The sequence below is a fragment of the Myotis nattereri genome (assembly GCF_964212035.1).
Source record: "Myotis nattereri genome assembly, chromosome: 7".
Taxonomy (NCBI): domain Eukaryota; kingdom Metazoa; phylum Chordata; class Mammalia; order Chiroptera; family Vespertilionidae; genus Myotis; species Myotis nattereri.
Genome location: NC_138082.1, coordinates 9,738,399 through 9,763,209, shown reverse-complemented (window position 1 = coordinate 9,763,209; position 24,811 = coordinate 9,738,399). Strand labels below are relative to the sequence as shown.

The following is a 24,811-nucleotide window of genomic DNA, read 5'->3' as shown; positions in this document are numbered from 1 at the left end:
ATATTTTGTTAGAAGTACTTTTGAAAAACTAATTTTTAAAAAAAACCTAATTAGCTTTTAAAAACAAGATAATTCATGAGTATTTCAAATGAAATTATAATTTTAAAAGCATGAATAGCACAGAAATGCTAGCAAAAAAGCAAATCAAGCATGTACAGAAGAATGCATATACTACAAGAGCAATAAGAGGAAAGGCTGAAAAGGGAATTTGGAAGTAGATTGTAACAGATTTGTAAAACCATTTTGGGTTTTTAAAAGCTTTTAATGCAAGAAATAGTATTTTCCAATTTGTATTTTAAAGAAACTTGTAGTGCAAGTTACTTGAGACACAACAGTACAAGACGGACACTCTGACCCTGTTTTATTCCCCTGAAAGTCAGAAATGTCCCATGTGAAAGCCCCCCCACCCCCATCCCACCCCCAACCCCATAAGAGGAGGATAGAAGGCATCAATATTATCAGATAGGGAATTTAGGGCCAAGAAGGCTGTGTAAACAAAACTTGTTATTTCTTTACTATTAAGACCAAACTTCTTTGTCTTATAAATGCTTCTCAAATTTATTGTTATTGTGTCTAAAAGATATAAAATCTGCCTGATTTGATAACTTTTAAAAAAATATATTTTATTGATTTTTTACAGAGAGGAAGGGAGAAAGAGAGGGATAGAAAGGTAGAAACATCGATTCATGTGCCCGCAACCAAGGAAGGTACATGCCCTTGATGGGAATCGAACCTGGGACCCTTCAGTCCACAAGCTGATGCTCTATCCACTGAGCCAAACCGGTCAGGACAATTTTTTTTTTTTTTGAGTCTCGTATTTCTGTGAACTCCGGCATGTATGAAAGTTAATTTTATTTTTCTATTGTTAATTTATCTTAGGTCATTTTAATTAGTATGAATAAAAAGGAAAAGTTTTCCTTACATATAATTGTAGTGTGGAGGATGGCTTGGAAAGAGAGGGACTGAAAGTACAAAACAAAACAATTCTTAACAATTTGAAGCAGCAGTCGCCAACCTTTTGGGCCTCATGGACCACCAGTGGTCCGAGGACCACCGGTTGTCAACCGCTGATTTGAAGGGAATTAAATGATTTGGGGTTGAAAGGAAATCAGAGATGAGTGAAGTACATTCTGCCACTGTTTTTGAACCATTGTAATGTCGCATTTCTTTTAAACTTACTAGCCTTTGTATCTACTATAGTTTTTAAAAGTTTTTTATCAAATTAAAAATACAATTAAAATCATGGCTATGGCTATAAATATCTAGCTATCATTGCAAAGCCAGAAATTTAGGCTTCAATCTGCATAAAAATTAAATTGTCATGACTCCCATTCTCTCCCCTCTCTGCCTTCAAAAACTGGGGGGTGGGGCCGTACCCAGTTTGACACAGTGGATAGAGTGTCAGCCTGCAGACCAAAGGGTCCCAGGTTCAATTCGATCAAGGGCATGTACCTTGGGGCTCATGCAGGAAGCAACCCATCGAAAAGGGAAAAATATCCTCAGGTGAGGATTAACAACATAAAATAAAATAAAATAAAATAAAATAAATGGGGGAGGGGCATCATCATCTTATTAACAATTAAATTAAGCATAGTGTTATGCAAATAAATGATAGCATAAAGTAAAAGCATTATAGTACAAAAATTAAGCATAGTGTTCTGCATCAATTAAGGGGGAAGTAGAGTTTTTTTCTCAGGGTGAAAGTGGGTTGTGGCATCTGCTTCCCCATATTCTTCTTGTCGTCCTTATTGCTCACTTCAAAGTTTACCTCAGTGAGGATGGTGAGAATGTCGTCACCCCTGGAAAACAGAACATAGCACTGTGACCATGTGTGAGGGGGAAACACTGGTAAACCCGTTCACCTGCTGTGCTTATGATAGCTATTTCTCTCAAAACATCAGGCAAGCCCAGCTGGCGTGGCTCAGTGGTTGAGCATCGACCTATGAACCAGAAGGTCACAGTTCGATTCCTGGTCAGAGCACATGCCTGGGTTGTGGGCTCCATCCCCAGTAGTGGGCATGCAAGAAGCAGCCAATCTTTGGTTCTCTCTCATCATTGATGCTTCTCTCTCTTTCTCCCTCTCCCTTCCTCTCTGAAATCAATAAAAATATATTTTTTAAAAAAACATCAGGCAGATGAAATAAGTTGCTAAACCAAGACCTGCCATAGCATTTCAGGTAAAGGATGTTTCAGAGCTTAATAACTTACCTTTGGTTTCCTCAGGGTCTCTGCAGACCATCAGAAACCTCCGTGTTAACATGAGATTTGGCTTCTTCCCCTCCCAATCTGTTTTACCTCACTCTACTCCAGCTTCTATGTTACTTGCCCCCATCATCCTCTCAATGATCCCTAGCATCCTCTGCCCAAAATTGACATTGCTTCTGTGGATTCATCCATGATGCAACCAGACTTATGGGAAGTGAAAATCCAGTGTCTCCTGCAGCCACACCACCCCTTCCTCACCAGTCTCACTATGCAGTTTAATTGGGCCACCTGTTCATCCACCTCTGCAAATAGCCCCCCACCCCCACACCCCCACACCCGCCCCCGCCTAACCTTGCAGGATTCATGGTCTGAAATGAAATGAAATGAAATGAAAACATAGTGTTGATGTTATGGTTCACTCCTTTATCCGCCATAGAAAATTCTCATTCTTCATACACTTTAAACATAATAATGCTGAACTAGAAGGAACCTAGCAGAAGATTCCTTGCTATCCATCTGTCTGTTGTGTGTGCATTTGGGTGAACTGTGACATACAAAACTTCATGTAACTAAAAGAATTGTGGGATATTTAAATGAGGAAAGGCGATTTTCCTACATTTGGGGGCTTTAAATCAGGCCAGATGAGTACAACAATAAAGGATTTTTGCTCTTTCACATTTCTCTCTCACAATACACCAAGAGGGTGTGAGGTCGGTTAGCTATTATGGAACTTTTGACAGAGCTAGAGGATAGGACACACTGAAATGGGTTATTGCCTTTTTGGAAGACTTCTTAGAATTTTTTTAGTTAAGGTGGCACAGTCATGATTCTGCCCAGATACAGAGCTGGACTATATGACTTCACCATCCTTCACAGCAATCTGATACCCTGCCTGTCCTTTGAGGTGCTAACAAGGGGAAACTCCTCAGTAAGTATCTGTTTTTTCCCCTCTGTGACTAAAGATGTTAAGACTCGTCCTCTCTCCCACTTTGCAACTGACATGGGAAGTACAGCTCTGAGGCCCACAGCTGGACATGTATAGATGAATGACGGGTTGAGCAGGCAGGAATTACCTAGGACATCTTTCTCTCAGACTCTGGCACAGTGACTGGATATACCAGGTCCCCTCTGCAGGGTTTCGGTAGGAAACACAGTTGTTCACTGTGGCCATCCCTAGCAGAAAGTCAGCCTCATCTGGGATATTTCTCTTCTGATTCGAGTCCATTTCTAAATAGGCTTCCTTCTCCTCTGAGTCGGTCTCAACAGCTATGCCTTTCTGGTAGTTATCCCCTTGGCAAGCCTGGATAAAAAAGATTTTCGGTTTGCCTGCAAGGGAAGGGCACTTCAAACCAGTGAAGTAAGAGGTCAGCTCATAGATGGGGGCTTCCTGCCCATCACAGCCATAGACGATGCCCTTGTCTCCATGGGAAAGGATGCAGCAGACGAAGCAGTCTTTGTCACTGTGGTCCTTGAGTTGGTAGTCTTCCAGGATCTCACCGATTGTCTTTGCTGTGGCATCGTTGTAATGCACTACCTCAAAATGAAGATCACTAAAGGTTTTGCTCAAAGCCTCTGAAAAGTGAAATACAAAAAGTCATATTACACCACAGTAGTACCCAGAGCTGAAGAGAGCATTGATCAGATAAGAATTTGAACCAGAACTTAAAAACAAGATCCACTAAATTAGTGGCTAGATTCTAGCTGGAAAAAGTTTCCCAGTCTCGAGGCAACAAACAAAAGTAGAATACTATTGTTGGCCCATTGCCTTATTTCAGCTAGTCTACAAGATGAGTAAGCTTACTTACACTAATCAGAAAACAAAAACCAAAAGGACTTTTAACAAAATAACCATACTTATTTTATTCTGAACGCTCTCAAAACTGTCAAAATAAAATATATGAATGTTTAAAAAGTCAAGTAGAACCAAAAGACCTATTACCAAAAAAACTCTCCCTCTCTAGCCCTCCCTATTACCCAGTCACATTCCACTTTCAAATTCTAACTGCTTTTTTGTTGTTGTTATCAGCCTCCATTTTGTAATAAATTTTGGTACACTGCTATTTATTGATTGATAAATTTTAGACTTTTGTATTGAATTACTGATATGGTGTTCTTACACAATTGTTTACAATTTTTAGTAGAATCAATAGTAATGTTTGTATTACTAGTTTTTGTTTAAACATAATATTTAATTATGCTTCCTTCTTTTTTTCAATTGTTGACACTATTATAGATGTCCCCCATTTTCCCCACCTTTGCCCGCTGCCCTGGCCTTCACCACACTGTTGTCTGTCTCCAGGGGCTATGCGTATATATCCTTTGACTAATCTCTTCACCTTCTTTCATCCAATTCCCCCTCCCACCTCCCCTCTGACATGTCAGTCTGTTCCATGTATCCATCCTCTGGTTCTGTTATGCTCATCAGTTTACTTTGTGTCCCCACATGCTCTGTCTTTGAGACTGTTCCATGTACATTTGAGAAGAATATATTCTGCTTTGGGTTGAAATGTTCTGTCGTAAATATCAATTAAATCCTATTCCTGGCCCTTGGCAACCTGTTTGAAGCTACAAGTGAGCCACAGTTTGTGGCTGCCTCTGTGGGCATGGCAAGGCCAGCTTTTACAGGACAGGGCCCAGAGGGGGGTCCACAGGCCTCTCCAGGCTCCCAGGATCTGCCTCCACCTGCCAGCTGGCTGTTAGGCTCAGTCACTGAAAGAAGCTCTGGCAGAATGGGGAGAGTGCGGATAGTGGATACGATCTTGATACCATGGCAATGTTTTCACACACTGTAATACCTAACACATTCAACAGAAATACTAGTCATTTAGTTGAATTAAAGGCAAAGCTGGTTGCTGCTTTTCAGTAAAAGCCCTTTAGTAAGATTTAATATTTTATCTTTATGTGTATACATTATTTTAATTTTTAAAATTAAGTTAAAAAAAAAGAAAAGCAGAAAACTAGCAAATACCTAAGACTGTCCTTCGCCTCCACAGGAAAATGTGGTTATAGTCATTTTTCTGAAACATATAGCTCTGTTGGTATAGCTTTTGTTCGCCCCCTTTGATAAAAACATAAGTATCCTATATAATAAAAGCCTAATATGCAAATCGACCAAACAGCAGAACGACCAGTCACTATAACCTGCACTGACCACCAGGAGGCAGACACTCAATGCAGGAGCTGCCCCCTGGTGGTCAATGTGCTCCCCTGCTCAGCCAGAAGCTGGGCTCACAGCTGGCGAGCGCAGTGGCGGTGGCAGGAGCCTCTCCCACCTCTGCGACAGCAGGAAGGAGCAGCGAGCAGGCAGGCAGTAAGGAGCGAGGGGTCCTGGACTGTGAGAGGGCGCAGGCCGGGTTGAGGGACCCTCCCACCCCAGTGCACAAATTTTGTGCAAGGAGCTTCTAGTTAGAAATATTTTACATCTCTTTTGGAATCTACTGTACCTGCATCCAAGTTTGTTCCATCCCTATCCTTCATTTTGCGAAGTTTGGGCACGTTCTCCCGTGCTTTGCTAAAATCATAATTATTAAAGATCACACAGTATCCTCGAGGTTTGCTTTTCATTCGGTAAACTTTGTCCGCTGTCTGAAAAACAAAAAGCACAACCCAGGAGCTGACACTGCAGGTCAGACACTTGAGATGTGAGCAAACAACTCCCTGGTCCAAGGTTAGGCTGGCCCCTGAGCCAGACTGGGCTCGTTCAATGGCTCCCACCCAAGCTGACATTGTTTCCCTAATAAGCCGGCTCATCTCCTCACACAGGACCCCCAGACTCTTGCTCCCCCTGTAGTGTGTCTAGTTAATGTCCCAATACTTGGGCCTCCTGAGCACCTTGCACTTACATTCATATTGTCATCATAATGTATTATTTGTCCTCATTTCTGCTCAAGGCAGATGATGTCTGGGTCAGGAACCAGGACTTATTCATTTGTGAGAGCTCAAGCAGGAGTTGCTCAATCAATGAATGTCTTAGGGCTGTCTCTGGGCTGTCCTTCCGTGACCCTGTGATTTCTATGGCTATCTGATCAACTCATCCCTGTTTCTGGGCAAACAGCTGAGGGCCTTCCCTTCACACATGACATTGGGTCCCCAGACTGTTAAAGCTGATGTATTAATCTGGTTCTCAGGACCACAGGGACACGAGATGAGAGATGCACTGGACAAGCAAATCTTGGCTATTGCAGGTCACAGTTTCCAGACTCTAGAACCTGACATTACCAGTCAGTGGTGGCCCTGGGCTGGCCTTATTTTCCCAGAGCTGTTTCAGTGCAAAGATATCCAACATTTATTGGGAAATCCATGCAGCTCCTCCCAGTAGAGAAAGGGGCTCCCAGCTGGAGGGGGCGTGGAGGTGTGAGGGATTCTTGACTATATCCTATATAATAAAAGCCTAATATGCTAAGTGTCCAGTGGTCTGGTCGTCAGTTCAACCAAGCAAAGCATAATATGCTAATGATATGCTAAGGCCACTCAACTGCTCACTATGATGTGCACTGACCACCAAGGGGCAGACAGTCGACCAGTCGACCAGTTGCTATGACGTGCACTGACCACCAGGGGGTAGACGCTCCAACTGGTATGTTAGCTTGCTGCTGGAGTCCAGCCAATCAGGACTGAGCTAGATGGGCCGGACATGCCCTGGAGTCCTCCAGTGATCCCTCCCCAGCTGTCCAACTTCCCACATCCCTCCCCGGCCCTGATCATGCACCAGTGGGGTCCTTCAGCCTGGCCTGCACCCTCTTGCAATCCAGGACCCCTCAGGGGGGCACATTGTCTATCAGGTAGTTCCATCTATACAATAAAAGCATAAGCGACCATTACAGCGGAACAACCAGAATGACCAGTCACTATGATGTGCGCTGACCACCAGGGGGCAGACGCTCAATGCAGGAGCTGTCCCCTCATGGTCAGTGTGCTCCTACAGGGGGAGTGCCACTCAGCCAGAAGCTGGGCTCATGGCTGGCGAGCACAGTGGTGGTGGCTGAGCCTCTTTTGCTTCCATGGCAGTGCTAAGGAGCAGCAGGCTGAGCGGTAAGGAGTGAGCAGGAAGGTGGTAGGGAGCAAGGGGTCCCAGACTGTGAGAGGGTGCAGGCCGGGGTGAGGGCCTCCCTGCCCCACCCCACCAGCCAGTGCATGAATTTTGTGCACCGGGCCTCTAGTACTTAATAACCTTAAAACCTTGAACAAGTTATCCAATCTCTCTTGCACCCAGGATCCTTAGCTGTTCCTGGGGCAATGCCTGTAGAGTGCTTTACTCTGCAGTGTGCTCCCTTACTTCGGTTAATCCTTGATTTTCAGACTGAGAGAGGTCCGGTAACTTATTCAAGAGCCCCCTGGTAAATTGTTCTCTAGGTTTAATTTTAAGTCTCCTGCTGGGCTCCTGGTGTTCAGGATTTCCTTTGCTTTCCGCCACAGAGAGGTGTGAGTGGGCTATGAGTCAGAATGGGTTTGGTGGGTCACTGAAGGTTACACAAGCAGGAGTGCTTATGTCTAGAAAGGCAATTCCTGGACTGGCTCTTTGGAGTGAGAACACAGAGATGGCTAGATTATGAGCGTTTGCCACTTACACCTAATCACCAAGGAGAAACAGTTTTGGGATGTCAAGCCAAAGGAAACGGCTTTGCTTTCTCCAGTCCTGCTGGGCTCTGCCCCCAAAGCCCGCTGCCATTCGGGCTGATGCAGCTGCTGAAAGGGCCTGGCAGGAGCCTTCTCACCCCTCTGCTCCAAGTGTTTCAATGTCTTTGTCTTTGGTTTTAAAATAAACATTTAACCCGAGAAATCACATTTTCTTTACATTAAAAAGTCACACGTCAAGCTTGTGCTTTTGTGAATTTTTCCTATAGTTCTCAAAATAGTCACTAAGTTTCTTCTCCTTACTAGTTTATCTGGAAGCTTAAAAAGCGAAGGAATACACTAACTAGAATCTTCAATGTAAAGAAAAGAAGTAATGGGAGGTTTCCTCATACCTGCTGTGGCTTATTGTCCTGCTCCCGTGACTCACAGTCCTGTTCCCGTGACTCACTGTCCTGCTCCCGTGGCGGCTCACAGTTCTGCTCCCGTGGCTCACAGTTCTGTTCCTGTGACTCACTGTCCTGCTCCCGTGGCGGCTCACAGTTCTGCTCCCGTGGCTCACAGTTCTGCTCCCGTGGCTCACAGTTCTGCTCCCGTGGCTCACAGTTCTGTTCCTGTGACTCACTGTCCTGCTCCCGAGAATAGTCGGAAATTGGCCCCCCATCTACAGGGAACGACAGGTGGCAGAGAAGGTACTTTAGTAAAGAAACATGTAACACCTGAGACAACAGAAAGTGCCTTTTAAAAGGAAAATTCATATCCTTACAATCCACAGAATAAGTACCATTCTTACCACTGAAGAACTCTGCATCTGTTTCAAACTTGCTGGCCTGAGGCCACATGGTTTGTGTCTCTAGACACATGTTTTAGTGTGTAGAGCAGAGGTGACAAGAAGTAGCCACCGAGCCCTCATCCTGGTACTCGGTGGCAGGTCCATTAAGATGTGGACGTGGATGGTAGGAGGTTGTAGAGAGGAAGCAATGAAAATATCAAAGAGTAAATTAATTAAGCAGTCTTGAAAACAGCTCCAGGTATCACCACTTGAAAATTCACCTGGACTTCTGTTAAGAGGATAAGATTAAACAACAACAACAACAACAAAAAAAAAACACAACTCCCTGCCCAACTGGCGTGGCTCAGTGGCTGAGCATCAATCTGTGAACCAAGAGGTCACAGTTCGATTCCTGGTCAGGACACATGCATAGGTTGCAGGCTCGATCCCCAGTAGGGGGCATGTAGGGGGCAGCCGATCAAAGATTCTCTCTCTCCCTCTCCCTTTCTCATTGAAATCTATAAAAAATATATTTAATTAAAAAAAAACTCCCTGAGCAGGAAAAAAAAACAATCATACAAGCAAAACTTAATTTAGCTTATTTTACAAGGCTAACTTGACCTTGTTTGTGCCTCTGAAAATCATGAGGAAAACTTGAACTTTTCTCCAAGGTTGATATGAGGTAACCACTGATCAACCCGTCATTTAAGAAAATTCTAACATCAGAATCAATCACTGTGAAGAATGAACAGTCACTGCTTTCTCACTGTGCAATCTGCTTTATAACAGCGTGCTCCTGAGCCTCATGCCATGTTTTGTTTTGAAAGCTCCCGGTTTGCAAACTGTCTTTTTGGTGTGTGCATGGTAAATTTTTACAATTATTCTTTGATTTTGTTTTTGTTTCTTTTTCATATTTTTTTATTGATTTTGAGAGAGAGAGGAAGAAGAGGGAGAATGAAAGATAAACATCGATGTGAGAGCAGAACATCGATTGGTCGCCTTCTGCAGGCCCCCTACCTGGGATCAAAACCCCAACCTGGGCATATGCCCTGACTGGGAATCGAACCAGCAACCTTTTGATACATGGAATGATGCCCAACCAACTGAGCCACACCGGCCAGGGCTGATTCATTGGCTTTACTTTGGCTATTTATGAATATTTAACAAAGGCTCATTCTTCCCTCTGAATTAAAGCAAACACACAGTTTTGTTTTAAAAATACTGGGACATAGAGGGGTTTGTCAATTTAAGAATACATTTTGCTGCACTGGGGTTGCAGGTTCGATCCCTGGTTGGGGCACATAAAGGAATAAACTGGCAGGAATCAACCAGTGAATTCATGGATCAGTGGAACAGCAAATCAATGTCTCTCTCTCTATATATAAAATCAATAAACGAAAACTTTTTAAAAAAGAATACATTTTGCTGATTCACAGCTGTGAGGTTGTTTCTACCTTTACTTAATTTTTCATAAGCACTGATTTTTTCCAGCAGGCTCAGGTTGATTTGTTTACAGATTCTTTTTAAGGTGTCCAAATTTCTTTCTCCAAGGATGAGTCTCTTCTCCATCTCCATAAAAATATCAAGCAAACTCTAGAGGGAGGAGAAATAAAGTTGGAAGATGGAATTGGGCCATATTGGCTTTTAGATTAGATTTTTGTTTTTACTTGCACTTTCTCCAACCCAAGGGACCACCCTAGCTTCCCAAGCAGACTCTCCTGAGAAGACATCCTGGTCTCTCAAAGCCAATGTACTTCTAGGAAGGCACTTCTGTGTTTTCTGGCCCAGAAATAGAGAAGACAGGAGACACCACATCAGTCCCCAGGACCCAGGCCCTGTGCTAACACCACCCATGACACTTGCATGTGAAACAGCCATCGCCCCCTTGGTGACAGCCTTGGGAACTGCCTAACATTTCCTCTGGCGTTACACACACACACACACACACACACACACACACACACACACCAGACACACAAAACCGCACCAGACACACACACCAAAAAAACCCTGCAACACACCACAGATACACAAATATGCACACGCCCAGAAACACCCCACACACATATAAACACACGTGCACACACATCACACACACAGACACACAAAACCGCACCAGACACAGACACCTCTCTCTCCTGGCTCTGCAGAGTCCCACGTTGGGCTGAGCCCCACAACCCCCTTCTCTTCTCCCGACACAGCCTGGCTCCTGGTAAGGAGCGTGAGCAGCACTTCACAGCACACGAAGGGATCACATCTACAACCTTCATGCCTGACAGCTTTCTTCTTCGACCCAGGCTAAAAAATGAGAATTCGGGGTGCTTTTACCCGAGTAGCCCTCGCTTCAGTCTCAGCAATCCCCACTGGCTGACTCTTCCTCGGGACTGAATCTTGGCATGACACCAGGTCTTACCATGCTATCCACCAGTTTACATCTGGAGAGCTCCCGGTTCAAAAAAAACTTAAAGTCCTTCAATTCCGGTGCAGTTACATCTTCTGAAATCCGGAAAAGCATGACCCTGTGGTGGGAAATGGAGACACTTGAGAAATGCTTTTTTAAGTAATTTCTCAGGTGATACATGGCGTCACTGCAGACTCGATTCCGATGGCCTCCCTTCAAAATAAAGCCAGCTCATCGCATGGTGTAGGAGTTGAGTTCTTAGGGAGAGGCTGGTGTAGTGACACAGAAAAGTACGGACTCATGCCCAACTATCCAGCTTAATGAATTCAAATGAACCGTCCTTCAGTTCATTTCAGCTCCACGAATTGTGGTTTTCCGTTGTCTTCACTATAACGTCAAGATCTTGTTGCCACAAGAAAGTTTTGATTTTGGAAGTTACGTTTCTCAAAATGCAAATCCGATCCTCACTTCCTAATTAAAACTTGTCAGTGTTCTCCCAGCCGTTACCTTCAGTAGGAAGGCCAAACACTTGGTTCTGGAATACAGACCTCTGTGAGTTGAGCCCAACCTACCCCCTCATCTCGGCCACTCCTCACCACCCTCCCACTGTCTCTTCTCCAAGCACACCCAGCTGCCCTGCCCCTCACCCCTTTATGCCTCGCCCCCCTCCACACTCCTATTCCCTTGTCTATCTTTAGACAACCACTCATTCACTAACAGCTCACGCACTGCCTACGTGCATTCACCCTCTGTGCCTTTGTATCGCCCAAAGGGTGACAAATAATTGTCTGCTTATCAAGCTCTCCAAATCCCCTGAGAGAAGGGCCCAGGCCCTGTTTGCTTCCATAAGCTCAGAGGGTTGTGAGGGACAGTGTTTAAATGCAGGGGACCCAGACGAAGGATGTTGGAGCCTTGGTCCCTCCACGCACGAGCTGCGTGACTTCAGACACGTTACACACTTTTGTCTTCATTGTAGACCGCAGACGCTTCTGTATCTATGCATTGGAACGTGTTGGGGAATTACATGAATAAGTTTATCTGCAGTGCTTAAACCAATTTTTGGCAATGCACTAAGTGCTCCATACACGGCATTATTTTTCCTAACCTATGATAAGGTTTGGGGATACGCTTGTTCAATGAGCAAAGGAATGTTTTATAAGTCAGCAAACCTTTCATTATTATGTTGTAAAGGAAACAACTTTAATGCAAAAACACGTTAATTTCAAAGTTAAATTAGAAAATTAAAATTCTAAAAATAGTAGAAATGGGAGTTACTTAGTATTATCATCTGCTTTGTCCTTCTCGTGGAACCTGTACCCTGGAAGTATTTTGCTAAAGCTTTCTCGCTTTGGCCAAGACTGGGTCCAATCTAAAGCCACCGCCCCTTTCAACTTGACTACCAGGTATTTTTCTCTCTTACTTTCCTCATACTGAAACCTACTAGCTTTCTTGTCCCATCGTTGTCTACAAATAAACCTGGATAGTTTATGACACTTATTTTTTAGGTAGCAGTTCTACTTTGACATTTAAATGTCTAGTGGTTTCTTATAAATGGAAAGCTATCATACTAGTATATTTTTTATTTACTGGCTAATGATAAACAATGCAGAAGCACTAGCTTGTGCTTGTGCTGGCTCCACCCACCCCTCTTGCCCCCAAACTAACATGTTGAATATTTTAACAGACAGATCCTGCCCCTGGCAGGGACCCTGGCCCTCACACAGAAGGGACAGGCCATGTCCGGCACTGGCAGTTTGTCTCAGCCCAACAGCCTCCAGAAGACCAAGACGGTGGGCATAAGCTGAGACCTTCCAGGCTTCCTAGTTTGGGGGATGTTGTTTTTTAGGTTTAATTGGTGCCTAATTAAAAAATTCCTTAAAAGAACTTCACAACCCTATTAAACCAAAGTTACCCAGTATTGAATAGTATCCTCCTTCCCAATTCATGTTCATCCAGAACACATCACTGTGACCTTATTTTAAAAAGGTCTGTGCTGTTGTGATCTCGTTGAAATGAGATCATACTGGATTCCAGTGGGTCCTAATTCAATGACTGGGTCCTTATAGGAAGAGGGAGCTTCAAACAGACACAAAAGGAAGAATGGAGGCAGAGGTTAGATTGATGATTCTGCAAGATGAAGGATTGTTGAAAGAGAGAAGTAGATAGTATGTCTCTATTTTTAAAGTCTTGAGAATCACGAAGATGTAACTGGCAGTGACTTGTTATCACCCTAGGTCACCGACTCTCCCACAGGTGGGGACGGCTGAGCTGTAAGGCCTTTGGCAGGCCTGACACCCAAGTCAGTGTCATTCTCTCAGCAGCAGCAGGCCTCACGGGGGCTAAGCAGTCTCTGAGGGCTCTGGCCTGGCCCATCTGGAACACCTGGCAGTGTGTCCCTCATTGGAGGATTCTATAATGCAAGTGTGGGACATTCTCCATTGAGAATTCCTACAGTCACCCACAAGCAAGTGGGAGGAGGATTTCAGGGTAAAAAGTAGTGATGCTTTATCCAAAACTAGAGGCCCGGTGCACGGATTTGTGCACCGGTGGGGTCCCTAGTGTGGCCTGCAGGCAGCCGGGGAGGAGCCCAAGCCCTGGCCTGGCACCACACCACTCCTGCTCATGCTGACCCCACTGTGCATTAGGTTCACCAGCCATGAGCCCAGCATGGGAGCGCACAGACCACCAGGGGGCAGCTCCTGTATTGAGCAACTGCCCCCTGGTGGTCAGTGCACGTCATAGCGACCAGTCAACCGGTCGCTTAGGCTTTTATATATATAGATAAAGTAAGCACACAATGTGGGCATCAAGAAAACAGAAACACCAAGACAACAGACACCTATCAGAAAGAGAGAACATTTAGGAAAGGTCTATTTTAATGGCAGCATACTTGCAGGTAACGTTTCACTTTACAATTTTTATTTTATGGTTTGAGCTTTTTTTTTTTTCTTCCTGAATTCTACAACATCAGGTCTCCACATTTCTTCACCCAGCCCTAATAGGACATCTTCCCAGAGCCTCCAAAGTCATTCTACATCAGCAACCTGCAATCAACCCTCCCACAGGGATGTGTCCGCTCCCCGCCCCTTCCGTGCTGAGGCTACAGAGATGGTCCCCACCTGTACGCAGAGATCTGAGCCCGGCCCGGGATCTGAAGCTCCCTCCACATCTGCTCCTGTCTGGTTTTCAGGCGCTTTTCCAGCAGATCCAGCCTGTCGATTCGGAATAGCAGCTCCCTCAGGAAGGACAAGTTGCCCTCCTCCAGCATTTTCTTCTCCTGGAGTTTCTCAAAGAGCATCAGGGCATCCTTGATGGGCTCCTGCTTCCTTGGTGGGATGTGGTCCAGGCACAGGAACTTGAGCGAGGCCACCTCATCACTGCTCAGCGCTTCCCCAATGTCATACAGAAAATTGCTGAAATCCATGCTTGTCCGTGTTGGTCAAATGTAGCTGTAGCCTAGGTCAACACACAACATTATGATGAGGAAGAAAAGCACCATTAACTGCTTGGTTCCCTCATCAAATGCTATGACATCATTTACAATATGCGTCAGGCATTTTGCTGTGGGTAGAGGGACGAAAACAAACAGATAAGCTCCTGCTCTCAAGTAGCTTACTGTATGGGATGGTAGATCTATAAACTAGCCAATGGTCAGAGGAGTTGTGATCACGGTGCAGTAGGAATAATAAATGCGAAAATGCACTTGGAAGCAGTGGTTTTCCAACTCTCTGCAAAGTAGAAGGAGGCTTTGTTGAAGCCTTACTCTGACTCTCCCTTGCCTTAAGAGGTGCCTGGAGAGCTGCTGGGTGAGAACCTTGGACAAGGAAACCTTGAACTTCCCATCTGGCTCCTTCATCCCCTCAGTCCCACAGACTCTGTGCCTTTGGCACTTTCCTTAACCTCAAATAACCTTAACCTGTTTGGACCCCTTTCCTTCCTAAAGCAAAGCAGATGGTCCCCGGCTCTTTAAGCTCCCTGCGTTTACTGACATTCTTGGGTGAAAATGCAAATGCTGATTGCACTCAGAGGTACTAAGCAGAGGTAGTGAACCGGACCCATATATTTTGTACATATGATATTATAATAGAAATATTTTTGATTTGCACATTAAGGTAAGTGTTAGGTCTGATCAAATAATTGAGTCAATTTCCCCTCCTCTGGGAACTGACCTTTAGACCACTTCACAACAGACATTCCCTTTTGCTTAAAGCACATTCCACTTGCTAAGACCATCACCTCTCCCCTGCAGACCTTCCCAGGATCCAGACCTGCACAGGGAATTCTCTGCCCACCTAGAGTCCCTTAAAAACCTTTGACTCCCACCCTTGGGTGCTGGCGCCATTTGGGAGCACAGCCCATCTGGTATCCAGATGAACTAATAAATTTATAATCCAGAACCACTTTGGCCTCATGCATTCCTCCTGTGGTGAGCTTAACAGTAAGCTTTAAATTTTTTAAGTGACCAAAAGGACTTTGAGCCTTTTAAAAACCACCTTCCTGTCTGCACTTTGATTATAAAACCAGTGGGGTTTTTTGGTGAAATTTTAAAATGAGTTATAACACAGAAGCTCTCCCACTGCAGACACAGCTGACTCTCATAGCCAGTTAGCCTGGAGGTCAAATCACCCCTGGTATTACCGACAACAATCAAGGCTTAACTACAAGACTGCGCACAAAGACCACTAGGGGGTGCACCAAGAAAAGATAAAAAAATGCGGAGACAAAGAAACAGGACGCAAATGTCAGAAATGGAAGATATAGAGCTCAAAACCACACTTTTAAGGTCTTGCAAGAACTGTCTAGAAGCTGCCGATAAACTTAGTAAGGCCCTCGAAAAAACTGGTGAGACCGCCGATAAATGTAGTGAGATCCTCAAGAAATCTAATGAGACCCTCAATGTTGTGATAAAGAACCAACTAGAAATTAAGCATACACTGACTGAAATAAAGAATATTATACAGACTCCCAACAGCAGACCAGAGGAGCGCAAGAATCAAGTCAAAGATTCGAAAAGCGAAGAAGCAAAAAACACCCAACTGAAAAAGCTAAATGAAAAAAGAATCCGAAAATACGAAGATAGTGTAAGGAGCTTCTGGGACAGCTTCAAGTGTACCAACATCAGAATTATAGGGGTGCCAGAAGATGAGAGAGAGCAAGATATTGAAAACCTATTTGAAGAAATAATGACAGAAAACTTCCCCCACCTGGTGAAAGAAATAGACTTACAAGTCCAGGAAGCGCAGAGAACCCCAAACAAAAGGAATCCAAAGAGGACCACACCAAGACACATCATAATTAAAATGCCAAGAGCAAAAGACAAAGAGAGAATCTTAAAAGCAGCAAGAGAAAGAAACCCAGTTACCTACAAGGGAATACCCATACGACTGTCAGCTGATTTCTCAACAGAAACTTTGCAGGCCAGAAGGGAGTGGCAAGAAATATTCAAAGTGATGAATACCAAGAACCTACAACCAAGATTACTTTATCCAGCAAAGCTATCATTCAGAACGGAAGGTCAGATAAGGAGCTTCACAGATAAGGAAAAGCTAAAGGAGTTCATCACCACCAAACCAGGATTATATGAAATGCTGAAAGGTATCCTTTAAGAAGAGGAAGAAGAAGAAAAAGGTAAAGATACAAATTATGAACAACAAATATGCATCTATCAACAAGTGAATCTAAGAATCAAGTGAATAAATAATCTGGTGATCATAATAGAATCAGGGACATAGAAAGGGAATGGACTGACTATTTTTGCGGGGGAAAGGGGTGTGGGAGATGCGGGAAGAGACTGGACAAAAATCGTGCACCTATGGATGAGGACAGTGGGTGGGGAGTGAGGGCGGAGGGTGGGGCGGGAACTGGGAGGAGGGGAGTTATGGGGGGGAAAAAGAGAAATAAATGTAATAATCTGAACAATAAAGATTTAATTAAAAAAATTAATAAAAGTTGCCAAAAACTTAAAAAACATAAATATATAAATAAAACCCCCCTGTGCTGGAAAAAAAAATAATAAAAAATAAAATAAAATGAGTTATAACATAGTCCCAGTTATCATTACATACACCACACACACACACACACACACACACACACACACACACACATTTATATAAAAATTAGGATCAGGCTGCATATCCAGGTGTATACACATCCACCCCACACCAGCCCCCACTTAACACTTAAAATAAACATTAATCCCTACCATTAAATATTCTTCTTTGACATATTTTTAATGTTTCTAGATTTTTCAGCACGTGGATATATCAAAGTTTATCTTAAGCATTTTTCTATTTCTTTACTGCTAAAAATCATATTGCATTGAAAGGCTTTTGCATCTGTCCTGTGCCTATATCTGATAAATTCTTTCTGAGAATTAGAATTATGGGGCAAAACCTTTTTCCTCCCTTTTAATGTAGAGCTGACATCATTGTTTAGACAAGTCGTCTTGAGTCAGGAAACTGAACAGATAGTTATCTCGAAAGACACACTTTGCGTTGGATTCACAAGGGCTTCCGGACCGAGATCTCTCACGGCTGAAACAATCGGTTGTCATGAAAATGCCTTTGTTCGAAGACATCTTAAATAAGGAGCCTGCACCTCACAGAAGATATTCAAAGTGCTACAAACAAAACTGCCGGACATATAAGGAGACAAACTAGACAGCTCATTCCCTAAATCACACTCTATAGAAGCACACCTGGGTGCTCAACAGGGTACGTTCCTGGCGTCTCATCACAGGGTGACGGGTAACCTCCAACAACTAGGAGCACCCCACATGTCCCCCAATACAGGGACACTAGGCAAGCTAAGGCGTGGTCGCGCCGCACAATATCATGCAGAGGTTAAACAGTGCACACCGTCTTCCGAACTACACAGGGATAGAGATTCAAAATACGTGTTATGGTGACGGTGAGGAGAAAAAGCAAGTTGCAATATAACAAAAAAAATCATACACCTACTTTTTAAAAATACACAAAGCAATACAATTAGATTTTCAATGACTACAGACGCGTATGTGAAAGCGAGGTCTGGAGGGAGAAACTCTACTCACCCAGCTCGTCCTGGAGGTGGCGGGAAAGTGACAGCGTGGGGGGAGCGAGGAAACGGAATGTGCCAGGGAGAAAGCATGCAGGCATCCTCTGCGTAAATGAAACGAAACTTTAAACACCAGCCTGGTGTGTTCGTGGGTTTAAGAGAGTGGAACAAAGTGCGTGGAGGAGGGGCAGGAAGTGAGGCTTTGGGGGAACCTGAGGAGAAAGAAGAACCCCAGGCATGGAGACAAGATCATGGAGGAGTGACACAATCACATGCGTGTTCTTACAAGAAAACAAACAAAAAAAAAACTAGAAGGACTGAACATTTCAAAAGAACTCAAAGAACTTACTTTCCCCCAAAGAGCAGGAAACTTTCACACATCTCTCTCAGAGACTGAAAAATCTAGGAGGCTGCCTACAGAAGACGGGCGTGGCACAGCCGACAGACTGTCTCACAGGCATTTCCTCTCGGTGGGAAATACACATCCATTCAAACACGGACAGAATGATCACCAACCCTGTCCACAAGCAAACCTCTAACAGATCTCCAAAAAGCAGAAATAATACAGTCAATGTTCCTGGCTATTAGACGTTAACAATGAGATTAGAAATTAACATGTTCATTCGAAGTTAACAATGAAAAATGGCCAAACCAAACACACCACCAAAAAAGGCTCTTCACATGCAGGTGGCTTCTGAAGCACATGGTGTTCGAACAAATGGGTAGACTTCGGGGACAAGCTGGAATGAAGCCTAACTGAACTCCTTACACCAAAAGGATCAAAGATTTAATCCTTAAAATTAAAATACTAAGATAAGACATGGGAGAATTTTAAAAAAATAATCTTACAGTAGTGAAGAGCTTCTCTAAGTATAACAGAAAACCGGAAAGCCAACAAAGAAAGATTGATAAAGTGTATTTAAATAAAAACTAAATTATTCTGAAAAAACTCCACAAAATTCCAAAAAATAAGTAAATCTTGTACTGGGAAAAAATGGGCAGTAATATGTAATAGGAAAGGGACTAATTTTTTTTTTTTTTTAATAGGACTCCTACATGGACACAGACAATGGGGCAGGGAGTGGGGACGGGCTGGAGAGGGTCAATGGGGGAAACAGGGAGACATATGCAATACTTTCAATAATAAAGAACTATTTTTTAAAAAGAAAAAAAGGGGGGAGGAGAAAGAAAAGAAAGAGAAAAACTAAAATGGGGAAAGGAGAAGAAAAATGAGAGGAAAAAAGAGAAGAGCGAAAGAAAAAGGTGCAAAAATAATAATAAAAATTTTAAAAAATAAAAGGAATAAATAAATAAGGCTCCTATAAGTCAGCTTAAGGGGTTTTTGGAAAAAAGAGAAAGACCAACCATCCAACGCCTAACTGGGTAAAGATCATAAGCAGACAGAGAAAAAAGTCCCAGTGGCTTTTTTTTTTTTTTTTATAACTAATGGCGTTTTTACATTTGAAAAGATGTTCAACCTCATTCACAATTAATTTTTTAAAAGCAAATTGAAATTACAAAAGACCACTTTCAACAACAACAACAAAAGGTAGGTGGGTAATTTGGCCACATCTGTCAAAATATAAAATGTACAGCTCCTTTGACCCCCCAATTTAACTTGCAGGACTTTTCCCTACGTGAGCTGAACACGTTAAGCGCCCTGTCAGTCACCGGTGACTGAAACAGAAAGGAAGACAAAACAGGCCTGGCGCCCAGCGTGTTAAACATCAGTGTACGAAACGCATGCACAGGTTATTCATGGCAGCATTGCCTGGAATAATAAAGGAGCAGAAACTACCGTTTAATGAAAATCAGAAGAGTTAAATAAGCTTTTAACCATGTCCGGTGCTACTCTTGTCAACTATTAAAAAGAATGGAAAGGGCATCACGGTTGGGTATGTGCGATCTATGTGATGTATTATTAAGTGGTGCATCGATTTCAGAATTCACAGATCTTTGAACAGAACACACAGGAGTCTGCTTGGTGGTTGCCTCGGAGAAGAGGAAACAGGCCTGGGTGAGTGTGGGGAAGGCCTACGGGTGAACCAGAAAGTGAAACATTTTTCCCCATGTCAAATTTTTACCATGTGCATTATAAATGTACGTACAAACCTCTAAATTAAAATCTCTATTTAAAGATCCATTGGTATTCATATACTCAAAAGAGCCTAAACTAGGTCCAGCCCTGTTGGGTACAGTGTCGTTAAAATTTTATATCATTTCTAACCAGTGTTAAAATCTTATTTTACAGAATAAAATCAACCAAAGAGCCTAATGCAAGCAGAACCTTCTTTTTTTCCCTCCCCAGTTATTTTTTTCTGATGATAACAATCCTTCTCGTATTCATTTTACAAAATAAAGATAAAAAGAAAAAATCAAAATTACCTATGATTCCATCATCCTAAAATAAACACCTAATAATACTTTACTGTCTTTTGTGCCAAATATTTTATGTCTATATATTTTCCCTCACAATTCGTTATAATAATGTTATGGTCATAAGGAAACCCCTCTAATGTGTGGAAATAATTATTGTGTGAAATGTTTGCTGTGTGAAGACCCCAATACTCTGTAACTTCCAAAATGTGGTGAATGCCCCACTATCTCGATGTGAATGCCCTGAGCCCTGAGCGTAAACACCCTGCTCCTAGCAAAGGCACGCCGTCTGGCCCACACTGATAAGACACAGTTGTTGACTACGGCTATAGAAGCACCAGAGTTCCTCCAGCCGATGTCTCCTGCCTGAGAGGAGGACTCCACGTCACTCGGTGAGACAAGCCCCGGAGTGACTGCTCTGCTGTGTGAGCCTGAACCAACTGCGGCCGCCTGTCTGTCTCTGTCTTCGTCGTCCGTCTTTCGGTGTGCATCACCGGGTGGCCTTTGCTGGAGCCTGGGACCCACTAGGAACAGGTAAATAAACCCTGTGTGATTGCATACTGATTCTGTCTGTGTGTTCATATGTTCCGGTTCGGCTCAGCTCTCTAGACAGTGAAGTACCAGGGGACAGGCAGTTATTGCTGACTCCTGGCCACCTGCGTTTGTCCCACTAAGTCTAGACAGACAATTAATTAATTAATTAATTGGGACATAATTGGAACACAATTGAACACACCATATTCTTGAGGTGTAAGAGTATTTTTCCATTGATAATGTCGTAAGTACATTGATGTCTTCATTTTTTCTTCTGCAATATGAATTTTAAAATCTATAAAGCAGCTAATCAAATGCATGGGTCATAATTTATGCAACCAGTCTCTGATTACATTTAGGATGATCTTAAAATGCAAATTTCTATGTACACCTCTGATTATTTTCTTAGACTAATTGCCCAGAAGTAGTATTAGAGTCAAAAGAAATAAACCTTTTTAAAGCTTTTGTTCAAAAGTGTTTTCTGACAGTATATATACAGGGGTGGGCAAAAGTAGGTTAATAATAATTATTATTAATTACAATACAATAATGAACACATGATAATTCAAGAATAAACTCTGTGTTTCGTGTACTCACAACTGTAAACCTACTTTGCCCACCCTGTATGTATATTACAATTCAAGGCCAATGATGTCTCTCATTAATTGATGTTTTTCTTTCTCTCTCCCTCTCCCTTCCTCTCTGAAATAAACAGAAATATACATGTTTTAAAAATATTAATCTAACAAAGTTTCTAGCTCATGAGACTGTCCAGTAAACGCAGGTCCCAGGGTCCCTGTAGTTAGAACAGGAGTTTAGTTAGAACATGATTGGGGCTGGGCTCCTGTCCTCTGTAGCCAGCTCATTGTGCTCGTTTTATTATCTTTGCCGTAACATGACAATGTTTCCTAAGTGATTTTTGCATCGTATCAAAATGGCCACTTAGTAAATGCTAGTGAGGTTTCTTTCCTGGCTCAGGTTTCCAGCACACACTGGGATGACTGACAGTCAGTCTGTCTGTCTGTCTGTCTGTTTGTGTCACCTAGTTTTCTAGTCATAGTGCCTGGCAGCAATCGCCTGCACGAGATTCTACACCATTCACCACAGGCTGCTGCTGGGCAGTGGGTTCTAACTATAGGGAGCCTGGGGCCTAAGTTTACTGAACAAACTGATGAGCTAGAAACTTGGTTAGATTAATATACTTTTATTGATTTCAGAAAGGAAGGGAGAGGGAGATAGAAGCATCAATGATGAGACAGGATCATTGATCGGCTGCCTCCTGCATGTCCCACACGGGAGATCGAGCCCACAACCCAGGCATGTGCCCTGACCGGGAATTGAACCGTGACCTCCTGGTTCACAGGTCGACACTCAACCACTGAGCAACACCAGCCTCTAGTATAATTATATTTTTAAATATTAAAATTATTTAAAATTTTTTAAAAGACCAAAAAATCACCCCATAGCACAAAAACAGGAATTCTTAACTTCACTATAGCAGAGAGAGGTCAGAACCTTATAAACCGAGCTAGTACATGCTGGAGCCTAAATTTAGACCTCAGCCACAAATCCACCCCTGCCTTATGGCCACGATTTAACTACAAATAAATCTCATCTAATCACAAACAATCCTTCTGGCAATATTCTAGCAGCATCCCAGATCCTTTAGGGATATGGATAACGGGAAAAGAAATCCAAAACTTGCAGTCATCGTCTGAGACAAAAACCTGCAACTCATTCCAAGCTTAACAGGACTTGAAAATGGCTCTCAGGCCCAGCCCACAGTGATAGTGTGGCTACTCCCTCCCGTCCGGGGTGGCCACCTCAAGTGGGGGCTCCCCCAGAACCTGCCAGCTGTCCACTCTGCACACAAACACTGTCCCCGCAGGCCCTGAAACCAGCGCTTTCACACGGCCCAGTGAAGGTGTTCAAACCTCAACAAAACCCTGTCATTTTCAAACTGAATGACATTCCTAAGTCCACCTATAAACGCTAAACCCCACAAGTACAGTCTCGAATTTTGTCAGTAATTTCCTCTGTAATTTTTAAATTTCTCAAAATAAATAAATAAATGATTGAATTTTTAGGGCTGTGTGCATGTGTGCGTGTGTGTTTATGTGTGTGTTCATGTTAGTAGGCATCTATGTGGGTGGGTAAGTGCTGAGAAATGGTTAGCTGTAGCAGCAAAGTTCTTTGAGATGTAACATTTGCTTTCTATTCTTTGACAAGTTTTACCTGCATAAGAATCACTGTACTTGGAGCATTTCAGAAAAAACAAACAGGAATGCATCAACCTAAGCCAGTGGTCGGCAAACTCATTAGTCAACAGAGCCAAATATCAACAGTACAACGATTGACATTTCTTTTGAGAGCCAAATTTTTTAAACTTACACTATATAGGTAGGTACATCGTTATTAACTTAATTAAGGTACTCCTAAGGCTTGGGAAGAGCCACACTCAAGGGACCAAAGAGCTGCATGTGGCTCATGAGCCGCAGTTTGCCAACCACAGACCTAAGCTAGAGAGGCCTTGAGATGTGCAATCTGTGGGCCCACAGGCTCTCGGCTCAAACACAAGGCTCATTTCCAGGAGCCCTCGGCCACCAGATCCCACCCTCAGCAGCCTAGAAAACCCTAGAATCAAAGGCCTTCCTCCCCAGAGGCCCAACTGACCTTACCAAAGGCAAATCCTGGGACCCTCACCGCTGCTTGCTTTCCGATGGTCTAGCCAAGCCAAGAGTTTAAGCCGAATGAAGAGTGAAGTGGGCTTTTACTTCCTGTTTTAACTGTGCGTGGCACCTCCCAACATTTCATAATAAGGCTGGTAGAACCAAGAAATTGTTAGTTTTAGCTATGTAAGCTTGGGTGCTTTAGAGGCAAGTTTCATTACCATATTCCAAAATTAGAAAGCTGGACTAAATGATGACTAAGATTGTTTTCTTTTTACATCCAGAATTTACCAATAGTCTAGGAAGGTTTATCATAAATGTTATGTTTTGCCTAGAAGGTCAGGGTTCAATCCCAGTCAGGGCATATGCCTGGGTTGTGGGCTCGATCCTCAATGTGCAGGAGGCAGCCAATCAATGATTCTCTCTCATCACTGATGTTTCTGTCTCTCTCTCCCTCTCCCCTCTCTGAAATCAATAAAAATACATTTAAAAACATAAAAAATATAATTTTGATGTTTCCATTCAATAAATATTGACTGAGCACGTCTGAGAGATGTTGAGATCTGGAAACTGTAGGGACGCTCACCACAGCTCACAGAGGGTCTGCTAACTCCCACAGCTACGTCTTGTGGTTTCCCATCGACACTCAAATACAAGAGTCACCTCCATGGGCCCCTAGGCCACCAGATCCCACCCTCAGTGGCTTACAAAACCCTGGAACCAACCCAGCCAACCTTACCCAAGAGGCAAATCCTCAGGCCCTCATCATGATTGGAGTCTGGGAGACGTAACAGTGAACAAAACACACATAAGCCCGGCCTTTTTGCTGTCAGTCATTTGAGATGTTCTCTGATGTTAAAAGTAGAAACAAACAAACAAAAAACACCTCTTTCCTTGAAACTTCCTTTTTTTCTTTCCCCACATTGGAATATAAGTTTCCAGATGACGTAGACCCATCTTACAGCTCAGCGGATTAAGTGAGGTGTCTGGACATGCCTCATCCCCCGAGAAGGGCTAGGACTCAGTGATGGCGAACCTATGGCACTCATTTTTTTGGTTGATTTTTCTTTGTTCAATGGCATTTAAATATATAAAATAAATATCAAAAATTTAAGTCTTTGTTTTACTATGGTTGCAAAGATAAAAGAAATTTCTATATGTGACACGGCAACAGAGTTAAGTTAGGGTTTTTCAAAATGCTGACACGCCGAGCTCAAAAGGTTCGTCGTCACTGGGCCAGGTAAA

General features: G+C 43.2%; 1 protein-coding gene across 3 annotated transcripts; it reads right to left on the bottom strand.

Moving 5' to 3' along the window:
* Window positions 1-245: 245 nt before the first annotated feature.
* CASP8 (caspase 8) lies at window positions 246-23,643 on the bottom strand. 3 transcript variants are annotated; one of them, XM_081096154.1, is made up of 8 exons: window positions 23,576-23,643; window positions 14,069-14,405; window positions 10,962-11,067; window positions 10,003-10,141; window positions 8,172-8,440; window positions 5,649-5,790; window positions 3,279-3,777; window positions 611-1,799 (listed from the first exon to the last, which is right to left on the bottom strand). In XM_081096154.1, exons 2-8 carry the CDS (start codon window positions 14,371-14,373, stop codon window positions 1,664-1,666), a joined length of 1,596 nt encoding a protein of 531 aa, XP_080952280.1. In that variant the 5' UTR covers window positions 14,374-14,405; window positions 23,576-23,643; the 3' UTR covers window positions 611-1,663. The 3 variants fall into 3 exon arrangements, 2 of the variants coding, with proteins under 2 accessions (XP_080952280.1, XP_080952281.1); XR_013996250.1 differs by lacking the exons at window positions 10,003-10,141; window positions 10,962-11,067; window positions 14,069-14,405; window positions 23,576-23,643 and adding an exon at window positions 8,570-9,067 and having other exon boundaries at window positions 246-716; window positions 1,467-1,799; XM_081096155.1 differs by lacking the exons at window positions 10,003-10,141; window positions 10,962-11,067; window positions 14,069-14,405; window positions 23,576-23,643 and adding an exon at window positions 8,570-8,840.
* Between the last annotated feature and the right edge of the window lie 1,168 nt (window positions 23,644-24,811).